The 17,894-nt window shown below is 33.1% G+C and overlaps 1 protein-coding gene across 7 annotated transcripts in view; it reads left to right on the top strand.

Annotated features, from left to right (window-relative positions):
• LOC113516799 (glucose transporter type 1) overlaps positions 1-15,847 on the top strand; it is a 91,331-nt gene extending 75,484 nt beyond the window's left edge. For 4 of the 7 annotated variants that reach the window (XM_031911677.2, XM_031911674.2, XM_052895454.1 and 1 more), the window contains 3 exons: positions 2,507-2,731; positions 3,343-3,482; positions 8,759-15,847. In XM_031911677.2, coding sequence (XP_031767537.1) covers positions 2,507-2,731; positions 3,343-3,482; positions 8,759-8,990 — 597 coding nt within the window. In that variant the 3' untranslated portion in view covers positions 8,991-15,847. Of the gene's footprint in view, positions 1-2,506; positions 2,732-3,342; positions 3,483-6,113; positions 6,230-8,758 lie in introns of all 7 variants that reach the window. The other 3 variants (XM_031911676.2, XM_026901273.3, XM_031911675.2) reach the window with 3 other exon arrangements.
• Positions 15,848-17,894: the final 2,047 nt, after the last annotated feature.

Raw genomic sequence — 17,894 nt, 5'->3', positions numbered from 1 at the left:
ATGAAAGAAATAAGGAACTTGCTGGTTAGATGAGTTGAATTTTGTGTGACTTTAACCTATGTAACATTTTGATCATTCTGGCCGTATAGAATGTTTTAATAAAAATGTGGCCAAGTTGAAGTTATAACAGAAATATTCTTTATACAACATTAGTAATAAATCGAAACAAATTAATTAATCGATCTTTGATTTTTACTACTATAAAACATCATTAGATTGTCTTACTGTCGGGCAATTTAAATTGTTTATTTACATTTCCATTAAATTCTATAAAACCAGTTTATAGTACTTTCCGTAAGCGATAATTAGTATGTCAAAATATTGATACCTCATAACTGTAAGTCACACGAAATTCGAAAAAATAAAAAAAAATAAGTAAAAAAAATTCCTCGCTAATAAAAAGCAGTTCTCTATGTCAAATTATTATCTATGTTTCTGTAAATCCCCAAAGACTGTTAAATATTTCGATAGGATCAACAGAATTTAATATAAATATAATATTTTTGTTTAACACAATTTACAATTGTGAGTTTTTTAAATTATATACTCACTCATACAATTTAAGTTTCAAAATAAAAGTGAATATTTACTTTCATTGTATCTAGTTGCATTCATCTTATCAATATTTATATTAACTCTTCTGTGATCCTATTGAATTTTAATATAAGATGTTAATCTTAAGTTCATTAAGGACCAACGTTTTTTGACAATATCAAACTTTGGTCTTTAAATCATTGTTGGTATTATGAATCAAGATTTACATACGTTCAAAACGAAAATACCTAATATCCTTCTTTAGAAAAGAAATATAAATCTTGATTTCATTTTACGAACAAATACAAACTATAGCTGCTTCCGCACGCTTCATCGCCGCTTCCCTTGCAGTTTCTACATTGAAATTTGTTACTATTATAGTTAAAAATTCTATATCTGAACCTTTAACTCAGTTCTGTTGATTTTCAATAAGCTTCGATCACTACATTTTAAACGTTAAAGCCATTGCAAAAACAGCCATTATCCAACTAACACTAAGAACTTTGTTAGTTTCTATTATAACAATCTATAGATGCAGTTTCCAAGCCAATGCATGCACAGCTTTTTTCAACAACCCGTTTCGTTTTTTTTTATACCACCACCACGTTTTATTTGCTTCCGCTTCTCGCTAGGCCCCCACCCCATTAGACTTTCCTGTTTCCGAAACCGGACTCTCGGTAGGAAAGCATAATGTAACGAAATAAATTATCAAATATAAATGATAGAGACATCACTCACACAGCACTATAAATTTTAAACACGTTGTTTGTTCACCACTAACATAATGAGACGATATACCGATGGTAGACTACGTTCCAGAAAAGTATACCATTGAGACTAGTAAACAAAATTGGACCTGTTGCTATTGACGTAGGGTTTCGTTTTAAAAGTCAAATTGTTGACTTTTAATCTTGAAACTTGTAAAAGTGGAGTTAAACTAAAAGGACTAAGAGCGCTTAACAAGATGTAGAGTAAAATAAAGGAATATTGAAACTAAATGGATTTAAAAATTAGACTTAAAGTTACAAGCAAGAACTTACGAAATAGTACGCGCAAACAAACAAGCATTGATATAATATGTGTTCCATAAAACATTGAACAATTACACACCCATGTTGCCATAATTAAAATATAAATATAAAAAAAAATAACACTATAAAAAAAATATAATAATAAATAATATTGGTCCTTAATATTGCTGAACTAGTAATTAACTTTAAGATCTGCTACCAATTACCAATTTTTAATAAAAAAAAAAAAAACATTCATTCAGTCACAGAAAACCGATTTTAATTCTGGCAAAACCAGTTATTTTTATTTCAAAACTAAACAACTTTAACCAATTTTGATAAAATATCTATGGTACCAATTAACAAATATATTTTATCAGATAAAAAAATAATTTTTCAAATCGGTCTAGAACTGACGGATTTATGAGGCAACAAACATTAAAAAAAATACAACCGAATTGAAAATCTTCTTCTCTTAGAAATTTCATCTGACTTCTAAAAGAAGAAGGCTTATAAAATGATCTTAGTGTCTTTAAAATTTGAAGAGTAAGCACAGCTTCATTTAGTCTAACTCCACGTCGAAAGGGACAACGTCCAATTTAATTTTATTTAGTCCAAAGGCATGCTTTTGTGGGGCGCACCTTAGTCACACGGGGAGCTCTGGCGCACGCGTTACGACAGCGATACTTGGTTCACACAACACTGCTCAGAAGCAGAAGGCACCGTTCACTAGCATACGCAGTACAGCCGATAGTAAAGGGTACTTCACATAGCACGAACCGGTGGAGGGCATCCGACGACGCCTATATAGTTTTTGTCACAACAGCACAAACTGGTACGAAAGCCAGTCCGCGCAGTCAGACCGACACATACATTGACGGGTGTGTGATGTGCATTTATGTTTGTGGTTTATTTCGATCCGGTCGGCGACGGGAAAGAGCACCATTGCTATCCCCTGATAGGAGTTCTTCGGGTATGTGCAGGAAATGATAGACTGGATGAGCTATTTGTCTGTGGTGTCGACGCTGAGTTTCGTGGTGTTCTTCGCGGTCGGGCCCGGATCCATACCGTGGCTGATCACCGCCGAGTTGTTCTCGCAGGGGCCGCGACCGAGCGCGATGGCGATTGCTGTATTAGTTAATTGGATGGCCAATTTCGTTGTGGGGATCGGCTTTCCTACCATGAAGGTAAGTTGACAGGATTTGAATCAACCAAATAAACCAATCAAAACAAAAAAAAAATTAGTGCCATGTTAAAAGATTTGAATTTTGAAATTGATAATTTTGGTATAATTAACAGAAACTGTTTTTCAACTTAGTAAATCTTCCTCTAGCAGATAATTAAGAACTATGCTTAATTTGTAAATTTCAAAGCATTTAAAAAAAATAGAAAATATTATAGTTAGGAAGTTAATTTTTCTTGTAGGTATGTGTTTATATTATTTTTATCACCATAAATAGAGCAACTTGGTGTAAAGAGATTGATGTCTATAGGCAACGGTTGCAACATGATATAAAAATAAAAATCTTTAAGAGCATCTGTAGGTGCTGGTTCTCACATTTCTTGAGGGGCATTTATAATAATCCTATTAATATAATAAATACGAAAGTTTGTAACGATGTATGGATGAATTTTTGTTACTCTTTTATATAAAAACTACTGAACAAATTTGAATAAAATTTTGTGCTTGGGTTATATCCCAACTTAACACATATAATACTCTATGTGCTAATTCACGCGCGCAGAGCCGCGGGATATATATAGCTGGTTGTTAATAAATATTCCTCCCTTGTTACAGGCACTACTGGAAAACTATACATTCCTGCCTTTTAGTGTATTCCTTGCGATTTTTTGGATATTTACGTATAAAAAAGTTCCTGAAACAAAAAATAAGACCTTCGAAGAGATATTGGCATTGTTCCGGAATTCTAACGGAAGGTGAGACAAAATATGTTATATTATGGTTTTTTTGACAACCTAATGGCACTCCTGTGTCCTCACATCAACACAACATAAGCCCCATGTTTTGTATCTCACGGCCATTCGCGCGCCATGTTTTGTATCTCACGGCCATTTGCATCACACCGTGGTCTTGTCATTTCATCAGCACGCGGAGCACACAGAGAATTTACCTATATTTAATGTAAATATTTACGTCCACCCAAAAGGAGGCTTATCGAAGAACAGCCCCTCGATAGGCTAATAAAGAGTTCATGGAATCTTAACCTTGTCTAGGTGGAAAGAGAAATAGAATTTATTTATTGGTAAGTATCAAGTCGTTATTACACTTTGTAAATCAATTCGAACAATTTTGAAAGTAGCGATTTTAAAGTTTTTTAATTTATAAACTTTCTTGAAACGTACAAAAATTATGGGCATTAATGAGTATTCTTAAATAGTTAACAGCCTCTTTTCACGATACGACACGACACGATTTTATTGTTACGAATAGTAGGGATACGAAAAGTATGCAATTGTATGGAGATACTTGCAATTTCCCAGCGCGATATCGTGAACACTCACGACGTAATACCGTGATCGTGCATGGAGATTTAAGTGTTTATTTAACTTTTTATTGCATCAGAAACATAAAAATATATAATGACAATTAAAAAGTGAAATATAGTAGCATAAAGTACAGATTAAAATATATACATAAAAAGTACAAAAAGCGGTCATATCGCTAGGGCAACCTCTTACAGATAACCTTTTTTTATATATTTGCATAAAATTTTTTCTATCCTATAATTTTTCGATAGTATAATCGTGCCAGGTTCGTTCAATTTTAAAAGCGCTCGAAACGATAAAATTCTTTTTTAAACAATACTTAATGAAATTTTGTTATAAATGTCACAAAAACACTTTCTGATTCTGAAATTATTGACAAATCCAAACACTCAGACAATTTACTAATAGTATAATTAAAAAAAATATTTTTACATGTACTATTATTGGATATCGACAGACAGTCTTAAGTCTTTAATTATTTATATTCTTATATTTTTAACCGACTTCGAAAAGAATGGGGTTCTCAATTACGTTGTACTTTTTTATGTTTGTTACTTCATAACCCCATCAGCTGTAAACCGATTTGGAAAATTATTTCTTATCTCAAAGAATATACTTACAGATTGATCCCATTATTATAATTTTTTTTTTTATCTAAGGTCAGTAGTTTATTTTTGGTCAAAATAACTGGTATTGCCACTATTGAAATCGGGTATTGTTTGTGAAAAATATTCTTAAGTTTAATAATAATTTAAGAAAGAGAGAAGTTCTATTGAAATAAACTGCATTTCTTATTCAATTGCCAATTAATATATTTGTGTTTTTCATGTGTACATAATTAATACCTGAATTTACTGGGTACAGAGGAATAACACCTGAGTCCTCAGGAATGGCAACGCATGGGGTGTATCATGGGCTCTCTGTGTATACAACTGTGTAACAGTATACTCTGTTATGTCCATGGTACTGCTCATGTCTATAGGCGACGGTTACCACTTTCCATCAGGTGGGCCGTCAGCTTGTTTGCCATTCTAAGTTGTATAAAAAATAAAAAAAAATCTTTCGTACAATGATTAAATACAAAATTTTTATGAAAATTACAAATAAGGCTGTCATTATATTCGTTTAAGATAAACGTTAAATAATTACAAATTATAAATAAAAAAAAACAGTATTTAATAAATATACAATTAGTTACAATTAAAAAATTATTACAGTTATTATTTGATGTCACGTGTTCCTCAATCAAGTTCAAAAAAAGTAGAAAATGCTCTCAGTTGGACAATTTTTATTTGTATATGATAATATCAATATTGTCGCCAATTTTAATGATTCTTTTATACACTAGATATTTACAGGTTGATCGTTATTTTCCCTCAATAGCAAATAAGTGTCCCAGATACTATATACATATATAGTAACACGTCTGCAGTTCTTTACTTTTATGATCCAATGTCTTCGTAAATTCTTCATAATGCCATATTTATTTCAGTTGTCATGTTGTTTATTTAGGTAGTAACCTTATTTACAGAAGGTAGTAGATAAATTTTAATAAAAAAATATCCCTTTCAGACCTGAACGATACGGGCGTGAGTTGTAACTTTAAAAAATTCTAAAACCGCGCGCAAATCATTTTTACGCACGAAGCTGAAATAACATGATAGTGAGATTCTAAACCAGCCAATAAGAAATCATTTTAGCGGTTAGGTGGTGCAGTAGTCTCGTGCGTGCCGGCAACATGGCTTGGCTCCAAAACACGGAAATATATTTAATCTGAAAGAAAAAAATCTTGGGTCTGAAAGAGATATACAATTTAGTAATTGAAAATTCCTTCTTTATAGATTACATTCTGACTAGGTATGAGCCCGCCTCCGTACTACTAAGTATTAAGACTGTTTCTTCTATTCTCTCTTTATTTTGTGTAGAATAAAGGTTTTTAGAATGCCACCCTACTGAAAAAGTAGCGATCTCGTTCCAAAGATGCCATCCAAATTGTACCGAGCATCAACAATCACCATCATCATTTCAAGGGCATCTTGATGATGTGCATGGTGTGTGCAGGGACAGCTTTCGCGACAGCCGCCTATACGGGAGTATGATGAACTGCGTGAATGCGTTGGAGCAGCAGCTGCCGCCGCCGCCGCCGCCGGCCCCCGTCGATGAGAAGCACGACTCATGTGAGTGACTCATCTGTGTCTCATCACCGACTGCATTACACGGCTGGACGCATCCGTTCATACAATTAATTACGACAGTAATTATTTATTTGTATATTTATTTTAAAAAAATTAAACTACTGCAGAGTCTATTTTTTTTTTGTGGGTGTAAATTATTGTATTATAGGGGCATAATTTTTTCTGTTTGATGTCACTTTCAGATAGAACAAAAAAAGACACTTTTTAAATTGAAATTTTATATTTTTTTAAATGTATATTTAGCAATAAATAATTTTACAGTAGTTACTTTATAAGAGGATTCTAACTAAAGTTTTCTTTCAATTTAATTATTTTATAATCAGTATTTAATTTTTTTTTTTCAAAAAAATCACATATTTATTTTAAAATTACTAATTATTACGAAATTGTATTCATAAAAATGTTAACTGCTCTTTAGTGTTATGACAAATGTTACAAACATGCATCAAACATTTAAAATCGAATTCTGATATACTATATATAAAGTTGATAATCAAAAGTTGCGTTCAGTCATCTAATGTAATCGGTAAGATGTGGAATTACTCATCACAGCTTCATATTCTGACCACTTTACTCATCATGAACATATCCGCTGCACGATGTGATGCCTACTTCTGTAAACTATGTCGCCTACACCCTTTGTATTTTATAATGTTTATTCCATAAAAAATTCCTTAGAATGTTACTATGTTACCTACTTGAAAACCTTACACCACTTAAGTGATAGAAATAAGTTAACTAATTTTGTATACTTCAAAGATATTTCGATATAAAATACGAAAGTGGATTAATATAGGTACAAGAGGAGACCTAGACTAAACTATTATAATTAAATAGATTGTATTCTATCTAAGGTATTTTATCACGAGTCTCGAGGCATGCATGCATGAAACGAGCTAAAAAAGTGTAGGAAACAAATGATCTACGTAAAGATAGAAGCATTTAGTACTCTGTTCTCTCTGTGTACCCTGCAAGAGATTTGGTGTGAAGATAGAGAGATAAAATAAGAAACAGCCTATTCACTTTATTAAAATATGACTTGTAATTTAGCCAAATTAATATTAAGTAAGAAATAAAGGTATGTAAAAATTCGAAACAAGTTGATAGTAAGTGTATCAAAACACCCAAAATGAATCCGATGTAACTTCGCTGTATTGATTAACTTTAGGTTAACTTGCTGTTTTTTATACAGAATGATATAAAAATTATTAGCAAGTAAACATTTTTCCCAAACTTAGGCCGAAAGATGACAAAAAATTTTAAATTCCCATGAATACAATATTCATAAAAATGCTAACTGCTCTTTAGTGTTATGACAAATGTTACAAACATGTATCAAACATTTAAAATCGAATTCTGATATACTATATATAAAGTTGATAATCAACATGGTAAGAAGATGGCGCGTCATCAGCGACCACCGTTGAATGCTAAAAATCCTTTTTTTTATAAAAATGTCAAACCTCTCATAAACTTATGTTAGCTGTTGAAGAGTTTTGTCTCTTTCTTTTACACAAAATTCCAAATTTGAGAAAAAGTGACAAAACAATGTAATAGTTAAAGTAGATATATAAAAGCCCTTAGAGAGATAGATTTCACTTGTATAGATAACGACAAAACAGTTTCAGTCAGCTGTTAACGTCAAGGTCATCTGTTATATAGTCATTAACATTAATGTATTCCTTCATTTACCAATTCAAATAAATCGAATCACACCACAGGGTGATTTTGTACAAAAGTCGATTGCTTGAGTACCTCTCTCCCATTCGTGTTTCAATCGTGAAGGAGTTGTGTTTGCATAGCTGTGTTTTGGTTTGAAGGGTGAGATATGACAGTGAATTTACAGGGTACAGAGGAATAACACCTAAGTCCTCAGGAATGGCAACGCGTGGGGGGTATCATGGGCGAAAAGTATACTCTTTTATGTCCATGGTACTGCTCATGTCTATAGGCGACGATTACCGCTTTCCATCAGGTGGGCCGTCAGCTTGTTTGCCATTCTAAATTGTATAAAAAAACACACTGGATATAGTATTGTCTCAACGAATAATTATATTTAATTTTTTTTAAATGCTTAACTGTAGGATTTACTCGTATATAATAAAAGTTTAGAAATATTAACATAAATTAAAAATTAAATTGCGTAGTCGTACAATTCATGTTTTTGTTTTTTATTCTATCAGTTATAGACTTCATGATAGTATTTTTACTTTAGAACAGTTCATCATACCTAGTACAGTTCAGAAAAAAGTATTTAATCACGACCCTAGCCTAGTTGACGTATTTTGGCAAGTTTGACAGTCCCATGTTGTTCTTATTGATCCGATGGCGCCCTTCCTTGATGCCCTCTTGACCTTGTCGTCTCTTTAAGGCCGGTAATTAAGTAATAATACTAAAATAATTAAAATACATGATCACAATTCACAATAATACAGTCTTCTCAGTCTGGATCTTTTTTTTTATTTATATATTTATAATTTTATTAATTATATAATAACATTTACGTTGCAGTGTCAGAACAGTCGTCGGGTGGGGGCGAGGCGGGGCGGCCGCCGCCGCCGCTGCCGCCGCCGCGGTTCCCGGCCACGGGCAACGTTTGACAATGGGAGACCGCTGCGCGTGCGCCACTCGTCGCGCCCATCAAGGCGGCCGCCAACTTCTTGTTTCATGGACTGAGGCGACAGGCGGCGGGCCGCGCATCTATCACTACCACACAACAAATGTTCTAAATCGATGTGATTAGGTTATAACGAAACTAGATAGTAAGTCACGGCGTACAGTTAAACATAGTTCTTTAGTCATTTTATGACATAATTTATGAATGCATAGGTACCATATAAAGTGCCATCGGATTCTTGTACCCATTTTATTTAGGTCTTCATGAAATTTTATTGTGGGTGTCGCGTGTTTTGCGGGACGGCGGTTCGCGGGTAGACGTGTCATCGTTCGTAGATCTGTGTAATTGCGGTTTATGAATCGAAATAAAAAACGCTACCTATGTAAATCGGTATTACAAGTTAATGATAGCAGATCGATGTAACATAGGGTTGCAAGTTGATTATAGCACAACACACATGGCTGTGATATCGATTTATGAGTCGATGATAGCGCTACGTAAATCGGTGTGCCAGCAGTCTGGGAGTCGACAGCAGTGCTACATTGATTGATATACCAGTAGTCTGACAGTCAATAACAACGCTAGGTAAATTAATGTGCCAGCAATCTGGGAGTCGATGTCAGGGCTACATAGATTAATGTACCAGCACTTTGGGAGTCGATGTCAGAGCTACGTAGATTGGTGCCAGCAGTCTGGATGTCAATAGCAGAGCTACGTACATAAATTGGTGTGCCAGCACTCTGGGAGTCAATAGCAGCGCTACGTAAATTGGTGTGCCAGCAGTCTGGGAGTCAATAGCAAAGCTACGCAGACTAATGTGCTAGCAAGCTGGGAGTCGATGTCAGAGCTACATAGATTGGTTTTAGCAATGTGGGAATCGATAGCAGTGCTACGTTGATTGGTGTGCCAGCAGTCTGGGAGTCGATGTCAGAGCTACGTAAATTGGTGTCAGCAGTGTGAAAGTCGATAGCAGCGCTACGTAGATTGGTGTGCCAGCAATCGTAGATTGGTGTGCCAGCAATCTGGAAGTCGATAGCAGAGCTACGTACATAGATTGGTGTACCAGCAAACAGAATCTATAGCAGTGCTGTGTAGATTGGTATACGTACTCGTATTTATTGGCCCAGTGCTACATAAGTTTTTAAGACAACGATTTACGAATTGATGATAGCGCTACACAGGTTAGAGTAACGGTGAATCGCGGGTCGGTGCGTTAACGGTCTACAGATTCTAGCTTCTGATATTAATAATAAAGTTAATTGATAAGTATGTTCAATGAGATGAAAATATTCATTATAAAAGCAGTAGAGTTTTTATCAACTACATTTTAGAAAGCAAAGCCGGTAAGGATATTGTTTTGGGGACAACATGTTATAATATGTACCGATACAATCTGTTATAATATGTACGCACGGATTACATGCCAACTAATTCTATGTAGAGAAATAAATAATATAAAATGGGTACGATCACAGTACACTAAGAGTATAATAACGGTAACCGTTAATTGACATAGATGTCACTAACATGTATAAATAACGATGTAAATACATGCTGTGACTTTATTGTATTGTTGATTTTTTTTTATATATAATTATATTATTTTACGAAGGTTTTTATTCTCTTTTTACTCATAATTATTGTTATAACCAATAATAAATTATTGTCATATCTAAATGACCGAGATTCTATTATTAAATTTACCGTATAAATGAATATAATTGGGTGTCGGGAGAGATATATTGCAATTGCGGGAATTGAAGAAAAAAAATTATAATTATTGTAATTTACTCCAAGCATCGTAATAGTAAAGATACGAAACACAATTCTCACGCAATGATATTTGTTTCTGTGATTACAAGTTTTCATTTATCGCCGCCTTTAGAATATCCTTAATTTGTAGCGTTAAGTGATAATAAAAATTAAAAAAAAAACATATTATTAACTTTTTAATTGATGATGAAAAAATGAATAGAGTATGGTAAGTTATACAATTTTGTGAAGACTTTTAACAATGTAAAGCTTTTAAACTTGTACGCGTACGTACCTAGAAGACGAACAAATGTTTAATTACATAGTTAGATTCTGTAGTTACTACAGGGTTTAGTCAATTTGTTCGTCCATGCATCTCCAACTGCTCAATTCAATATTAAGATAAATGGCTTTCATGTATCGTTCGTGATCGGTGCATGCAGTGAGCACGGCCTAATGTTACAATGGACACATGTCGTTCGCGATGACTGAATATATATCATTTATTGTAATATTTTTAGCTCAAAGTGATCGCGGGCGCGGCAAGCGATCGTCGCGCCAACGGTTCATATTCTTGATTAGTGACGTCACGCGATTGACATTTAGTAGTGAATGTCATTTGACATTTGTTAGGGGACGTCGTTTGACATTTGTTAGTATAATGCCAATTATTCTTGTATGATGATGATAGAATAGATCAGTTATGAATATATGAGACGTATTATAATATCCCTACCCCCGATTTCTCTGAGCAAAAATTGCAATGAACACATAATCAGATGTATTTTGTGATAAGTTCTATTTTTGGAATACCAATAAATGGAAAGATTGAACGGATTCATGTACTCATAGCTGTTGGATTGTCGTGAATAATAAATGTAATCGCGCATATTTTTGGCTGTGGGTCGTGGCTTCACCTCTAGCGAGGCGGATTGTATTAGAGCGGGCTAACTTATAGATATGCTATTAAAATATTGGTAGTTAAGGTATATTAGAAAGTGTTTATGGAAAGCGAAACAAAACCCCGCTTGTAGTTGAAGCACGACTAGAATATTTGGGTGCCACTCTTAACAATGTGTTCATTACGGCGTAGCTGTCAACATTTTCATTCTATATCTAAATTATAATATAAATAAAATAATAAAGTTCCATATTGTTATATTCATTTAGAAGTTAGTTGTTCAGACAAAATGCCAATTAGAAAAAAATAAGACTCGACAAGAAGACACTTAATATTCTAAATCTCCACTGCAGTTTTCATGTTCTGTGTGATTGGAAAATGTTGACGGTAGCCCCAAATCGATATGTGTGCATCATATGATCGACAAAAGCGTTACTGCTCGCCTATCGCGCGTTCTAAATGGAAGTAATGTCCGTTAAACTGACATAATTATATAACGCGGAAATCCTTATAGATGTATCATAATCGATGTTAACCGTCTATTGAGATTGTACATTGATATTCGAAGCTGATAGATAAAAGTTTCCACCACTTATTGCGATTCCCTGCCGTTTTTATAACCTACCATCATTTCTACGACCATCAGACGTTTATATGACCATCTGGCATTTTTCTAAATTTGCTATGTAGTGAATTCATGATTGGCCTCTACATAGTGTAATTTACACATGTACACATGAAATGAACTATGACTTGTCGACCTTTAATCAAATTTTTCAAACTAAACTAGTAGAGAAATACGATAGGAATAATTCGAGACACCAAATTAAACCTACCTCGCCAAAACGGTTCGGACATTGTATTTCCGCTTTAGAACGCGCCTCGACCTTTGTCAGTGGAATAAAGGAGAAGTAATTTCGATTGTTAGGATATTGTTTTCTACGCTTTATTCGGTGTTAAAATTAATTTGTGACAGATAGTTCGGAGATTGGGTTTTGTGACGTGTGTAAATATTCTGTTGTAATGAACATTAATTAATTCAGTAAGTTTCCGTTGTTAGGTAATGTCAATTTTGTGATAGGAAGATACCGTTTAAAGAAGGGAAATGAATGAATCCTAAAAAAAGACCGATCGAATTACCGATAGATCGAATTAATTAAACGAATAATGGGTATTATTAATTATTGGGTGGATCAATCAATCCATGGGACGTATTGAAGTCCACTAACAATTTTTTACTTGTTCTTGTTATAAATATAAATTAAAACAATTTTATTTTTGTAATATTATTTATTCAACATTCATTAAAAAAACACTTTTTTATCATATTAAAATTAAAATTTAATTTAAATTACTTTTACTTTTAATACATTATTAAATATATTTACTATCCCAATAATATTTGTAATTCGATCTTTATGGATTCGATCGATTCACACTATGATGCAATCATTAATAATAATAAAATAATTTATGAAAATGCAATAAAAAAAAATATTAGAACTACTTACGATAAGCGATAGAACGGATAAACAGTTTCTTCCAAACAACTCTAAGGTACAAAATATTTGTAAGGAAGTGTAAATGATGCACTCGTAATTTAAAATCTGATAACAAACACTGAATACATTGTTATATGCATTGTTATAATATAAAAATATACCTTTGCCAATGAACACTGTATTCTGCAATCCCTATAAAATTGTAATTTACTTTCTAAAATATAATAACTAACTTGGAAGAATCAAATTCTGCATAATTCTTTGACTTATAATATGGCTCGATTGTCGAAACTGTGGTGTTCGTCTTTAAACTTTCAATTCGATTAATGAAAATTCTCATTAGTGGTAGAGAGATTATCTATGGCTTCATTTCCACATAGGTACCTGTTAGTAATAGTTAGTGTGTAATCAATAACGATTTATTTACTATAATAAATTGCTAGCACAAAAATCTCGCACAAAAAAATAACGGCATGGCACAATAAATAATTAGAAATAATATAACTAATTACTGATCGAGGAGAATCATGAAATAAATATTAATTTATTTATATTCACTCGTGAGATTAGACAACATGTACCTGCCTAATGGGTACCTATTTAGATATACATACATATGTATTAGATGCGGTATTGAAATGAATGTTCACACCACAATCTTAGAGCGTCTTTAAATATGTTTCAATAGAATTTAAGGTAACCATGTTTTGTTGAAATTATCATAGAAATACTTTGAAAATATTAAGGTTTCTTCAGGGTCGGCAACGCCCACGTGACTCCCCTAGTGTAGCCATCTACATGCTACAGTGAGCGTTTACCATCATACGGGCTGTACGCCTATTTGCCACCTTTGTGGTTTAAAAAAAAAGAAATCGGTAACAAATTGAAATGTTCAATCAATTACCATTTATTTTTAAGCTACAGTAACCGTTTATCATCAGACGGGCTATATGCTTGTTTGCCACCGTATAATTGTTTTTTTTTTTTTATAAAACCGTGGTATAATTTTTTTTTTTATAAAACATCATCAGGCTGTCTTGTGGTAGGATCATTTATTCGTTTGTTGCCGTTATATTAAATTCTAATGAAACATATTATACATGAATTGTCAACTTTCAAAATTGAGCGAGTTATAAAATTTTTGAATGATTATTTAAAAAATGTTTTTATATTGCATCTCATATCATCATATGGGTTATACACTAGACAATTAACAACAAATTTTTACATTTTGTAATATATATATGTAATATAATTTTCTCACTTAAAATGCATGTGTTAGTTTAAAAGAAATAATATTTATTTAAATGAATGTAAATTTAATATTTTTTATAATTTTCATAATTGTACCGTCCATTCGGAAGACAATTTCTGTTGAGAAAAACGAGTAACTCGGTCGACTACTTCATTATCAACTAATGCTTTAAAAAAATAACTGCTAAAAAGCATTAGGTTTTTTTTTTTTTTAATAAGAATTATATTGAATGATTAACAATTTAATTTAATACAGAGGTACTTTTTAAATCACTGAAAATAAATGTTAACTTGTTATGTTTGAATTTGGATAAGTGATAACGCTACTAATCTTGCGGTGTAAACATTCGTAAGAGACAGCTTTGTCAAACCAAAACTCAGTCTCAGTCGAACTATCCGTTTACATATTAGAAACAATTTGTAAATAAATTATTTATAGATAATGAAAAAAAGAAGAAACAAATAAATTCGACCCAAGCATTGCGGTATGGTGTAAATAACGATGTTGAGAACAAAACGGGGTGGACGGGCGATGTTCGGGTCGAATTACGCGAGCCCATCATTGTACGACGAATGTATGTAGGTATGTATGATATTGTTAAATTAATACATAGATAATAAAGTAATAAATGCCGATACTAAGTATGTTTTGTGGTGTGATGATGTGATTATAATCAGCTGTTACTGATTGCTCTCTAAAAATAATCTTCATTTCGCGTTATTATATTATTATTTTTTTATTATTATTATTATTATATCTAGGTAATTATATGTCGGAGTAAGCGTATTCTAAATAAATTTAATGCATAGAAATTAATATAAAGATATTATTCGTCTTTTACACTTTATATTTTCAGAGAGCAGTCGACACGACTATTGTTACATTACAAGTATGTTTTTATGGCCGTTTGTGTTCATATAATTTTCTTGGATATATAAAAAAAAATTAAGCAATTTAAATTATTTAAAATTGGGAATTGTATGGAATTTATATGCCTACATCTAAAATGTTTTACGATAAAACATTTGTGTATCTATTTGGATTAACCATTAACAAGGCAATTAGGTATTTTAAAAAAAAAAGAACCTGTCACTAGGCAATCCTTGGGCTAAAATATATTAGATAGTGATTTTTATATTTACATGCTATTAGGCACGAAGATTTATAGGTCTTTCGAACAATTTAAACTTCTAACTGTAACAATAAATTTATTCTATTTTTTTTTTTGTTTAAATAGATGAATATTTAAAATACCTATTACTATTTTAAATATATGAACGTACATTCAGCTAGTGTCTTGACATCTTGCATTGAGTACGAGTAGATTGTTTCATTTACTTACCAGAATACTTATTGTCAATATTGCAAGAGGTTTTTAATAGCCACTTAATTTAAAAAAAAAAATGTAGTCATACAAGAACGGCAAGCGTGAGTGCATGTCTATATTTAGTCATAATTCGCATAAACACCAAAACGTACATAAACCAGGCATAAAATGTTCCATTAATGAGAATTTCTCACAAAAAACGTACCATAAACCAATCATTTAATGATTAATATGAGAATTCCTTACGACGTTTTATGTAATATAAAGAGCAGGCAGTAAATGTTTGTAGCGAGAATTTCGCACAATGTTTCAAACATAAACCAGTCATTAAATAATTAACACGAGAATTTGTTACAACAAAACATGGGCTTAAGAAAATTATATGTGGACAAACGCAAATTTAATAGGTGCATTATTAAGTTTTCGATTACAATACAGTGATGGGCTCGCCACCAATAATTTTGTGTGTCTGTCTGTATGTTTGATATCGGTCACGTAGCGACGCTGGATGCACGGACGGACAGATTTATTGGGTGCATATATACATGTTACCCAATCGCTAGTGAACCAAACCCTAACTCTTCATAAATAAGCACTCTCCACAGTTAATAAAGCCACTATCTGAATTAAGTTTTCGTTTCAACGCGGATATTTCTCCGTACTTGTACAAAACGAAATTGTAAAATTTTATTGGAACTAATTGTTATAAAAATGTAAAAAATACATCAATGAGTTTTATTATTTATCACGTTATTATAATAGTTACCCGAGTTTAAAACCTAACCTTCCTATCAGCGTTGCTAGTCTATAAAATTTCACACTACATTTCATAAAACATTACACTTTCATTTCGTCTAAATTTTTAAGTGTTTTCATTCTGTAGGCTTTGGCAATGACAAGGGAAATGCATTTTGAAAACCAAATTGAATTTCTATGCATAGTAGCACACTTACAAATTGACTACAATAACATGGCACGCATGTCCAAAATTAAAAAAAAATTAAAAATGTATAAGTAAAAATATTTACAAGGTTTCCATCAAGGAATTTAATATTCCTCTGCCAAGAGCGCTTCTGAAGATGTTTCCTCACTAACACATATAAAACACCAAGTCAATATCATTGTCTAACACATTAAAATAAAAAAATGGAGGGAGGCGCCATGTTAAGAATCTGTCTTAGTTCACTACGCCGGTCGAAATAACGCTGTTATCAATTTTATTTGTCATTGTTAGAATAGGTCACCCCTTCATTTCTCGTGGGTGTCGTAAGAGGCGATTAAGGGAAGGCGAGTGATGGGCAGCAGCGTCCCTCAAAAAACATCCCTAAAGCCTACCTGCAGTTGCCAATCCGCCTACTAAGCATAGAAACTTCTGACAAAACACCCCAAGGGGAGTGCTTTTTTTTTTATGGGTGAAAATGGTATAGTAACCCCGCCTGCGCTAACGGATGCGCTGGCGGAGCACCAGTGAAGGGTGATAGATGAGAATGAAAACAGGCCAGTTAGCCCATCATGATAATTCATCAGGAATTAACCATGATAGTTTCCAGGGGGAACCGCGAGGAGGTCGACCTGGTTGGGTATATTGCTAGCAATGGGATTCTCAGTCTCCATTACTAACAATCCCTTTCCCCCTCCCCCAAGAGGAGGCTTATATCCAGCAGTAGACACTTAAAGGCTGAAATGATGAAGTTGACACAAATCTTCGACCTACCATACTGGCTAAACAACTGGGCGTACCGCTAGTTAGTATGGGATGCCCATATTATTGTCGTTGTTCAAGCTATTTCTATTGGAGAAATTATTAGCTTCACATTAGAATACTCCCTTCAAGTGCTGCTAACGATTTCATTACTATATTTAAGGCACAACTAGTGAACGATTTTACTGAGTACTCTTTCTATGGAATGAATATGAACGACTATTAGTATATCTAGGTGGCATCCTAGTGAGGGATGATAGGTGAGGATGAAGTCAGATCAGTTATCCCATTGTAAAGAACCCGCCAAGAGCTTGTAACCACGGTGGTTTTCAAGAAGGGGCCGCGTGAAGAACTGCCAAGATTTGTTGTCAGCAACGCATCATTCCCATTGCTAATTTGTTTACATTGTTTATTAAGTACTCGGTAATTGGAAGAAGGGGATTCCCAATTACTAACAATCCCTTTCCCCCCTGTTTAATATGTATTGATGTATGTACCTATTTATTTTGTCTGGGAATACTAAACCAAAATTAACAAATAACGTGTTGTTCTCACTCTTTGCCTTAGATCAAAATGACTTAAGTAGGTTGT

This window comes from Galleria mellonella, unplaced genomic scaffold (genome assembly GCF_026898425.1).
Source record: "Galleria mellonella isolate WM207_F2 unplaced genomic scaffold, CSIRO_AGI_GalMel_v1 utg28, whole genome shotgun sequence".
Lineage (NCBI taxonomy): Eukaryota > Metazoa > Arthropoda > Insecta > Lepidoptera > Pyralidae > Galleria > Galleria mellonella.
The sequence above is the reverse complement of the archived record's forward strand: the minus strand, read 5'-3'. Positions and strand labels throughout refer to the sequence as shown.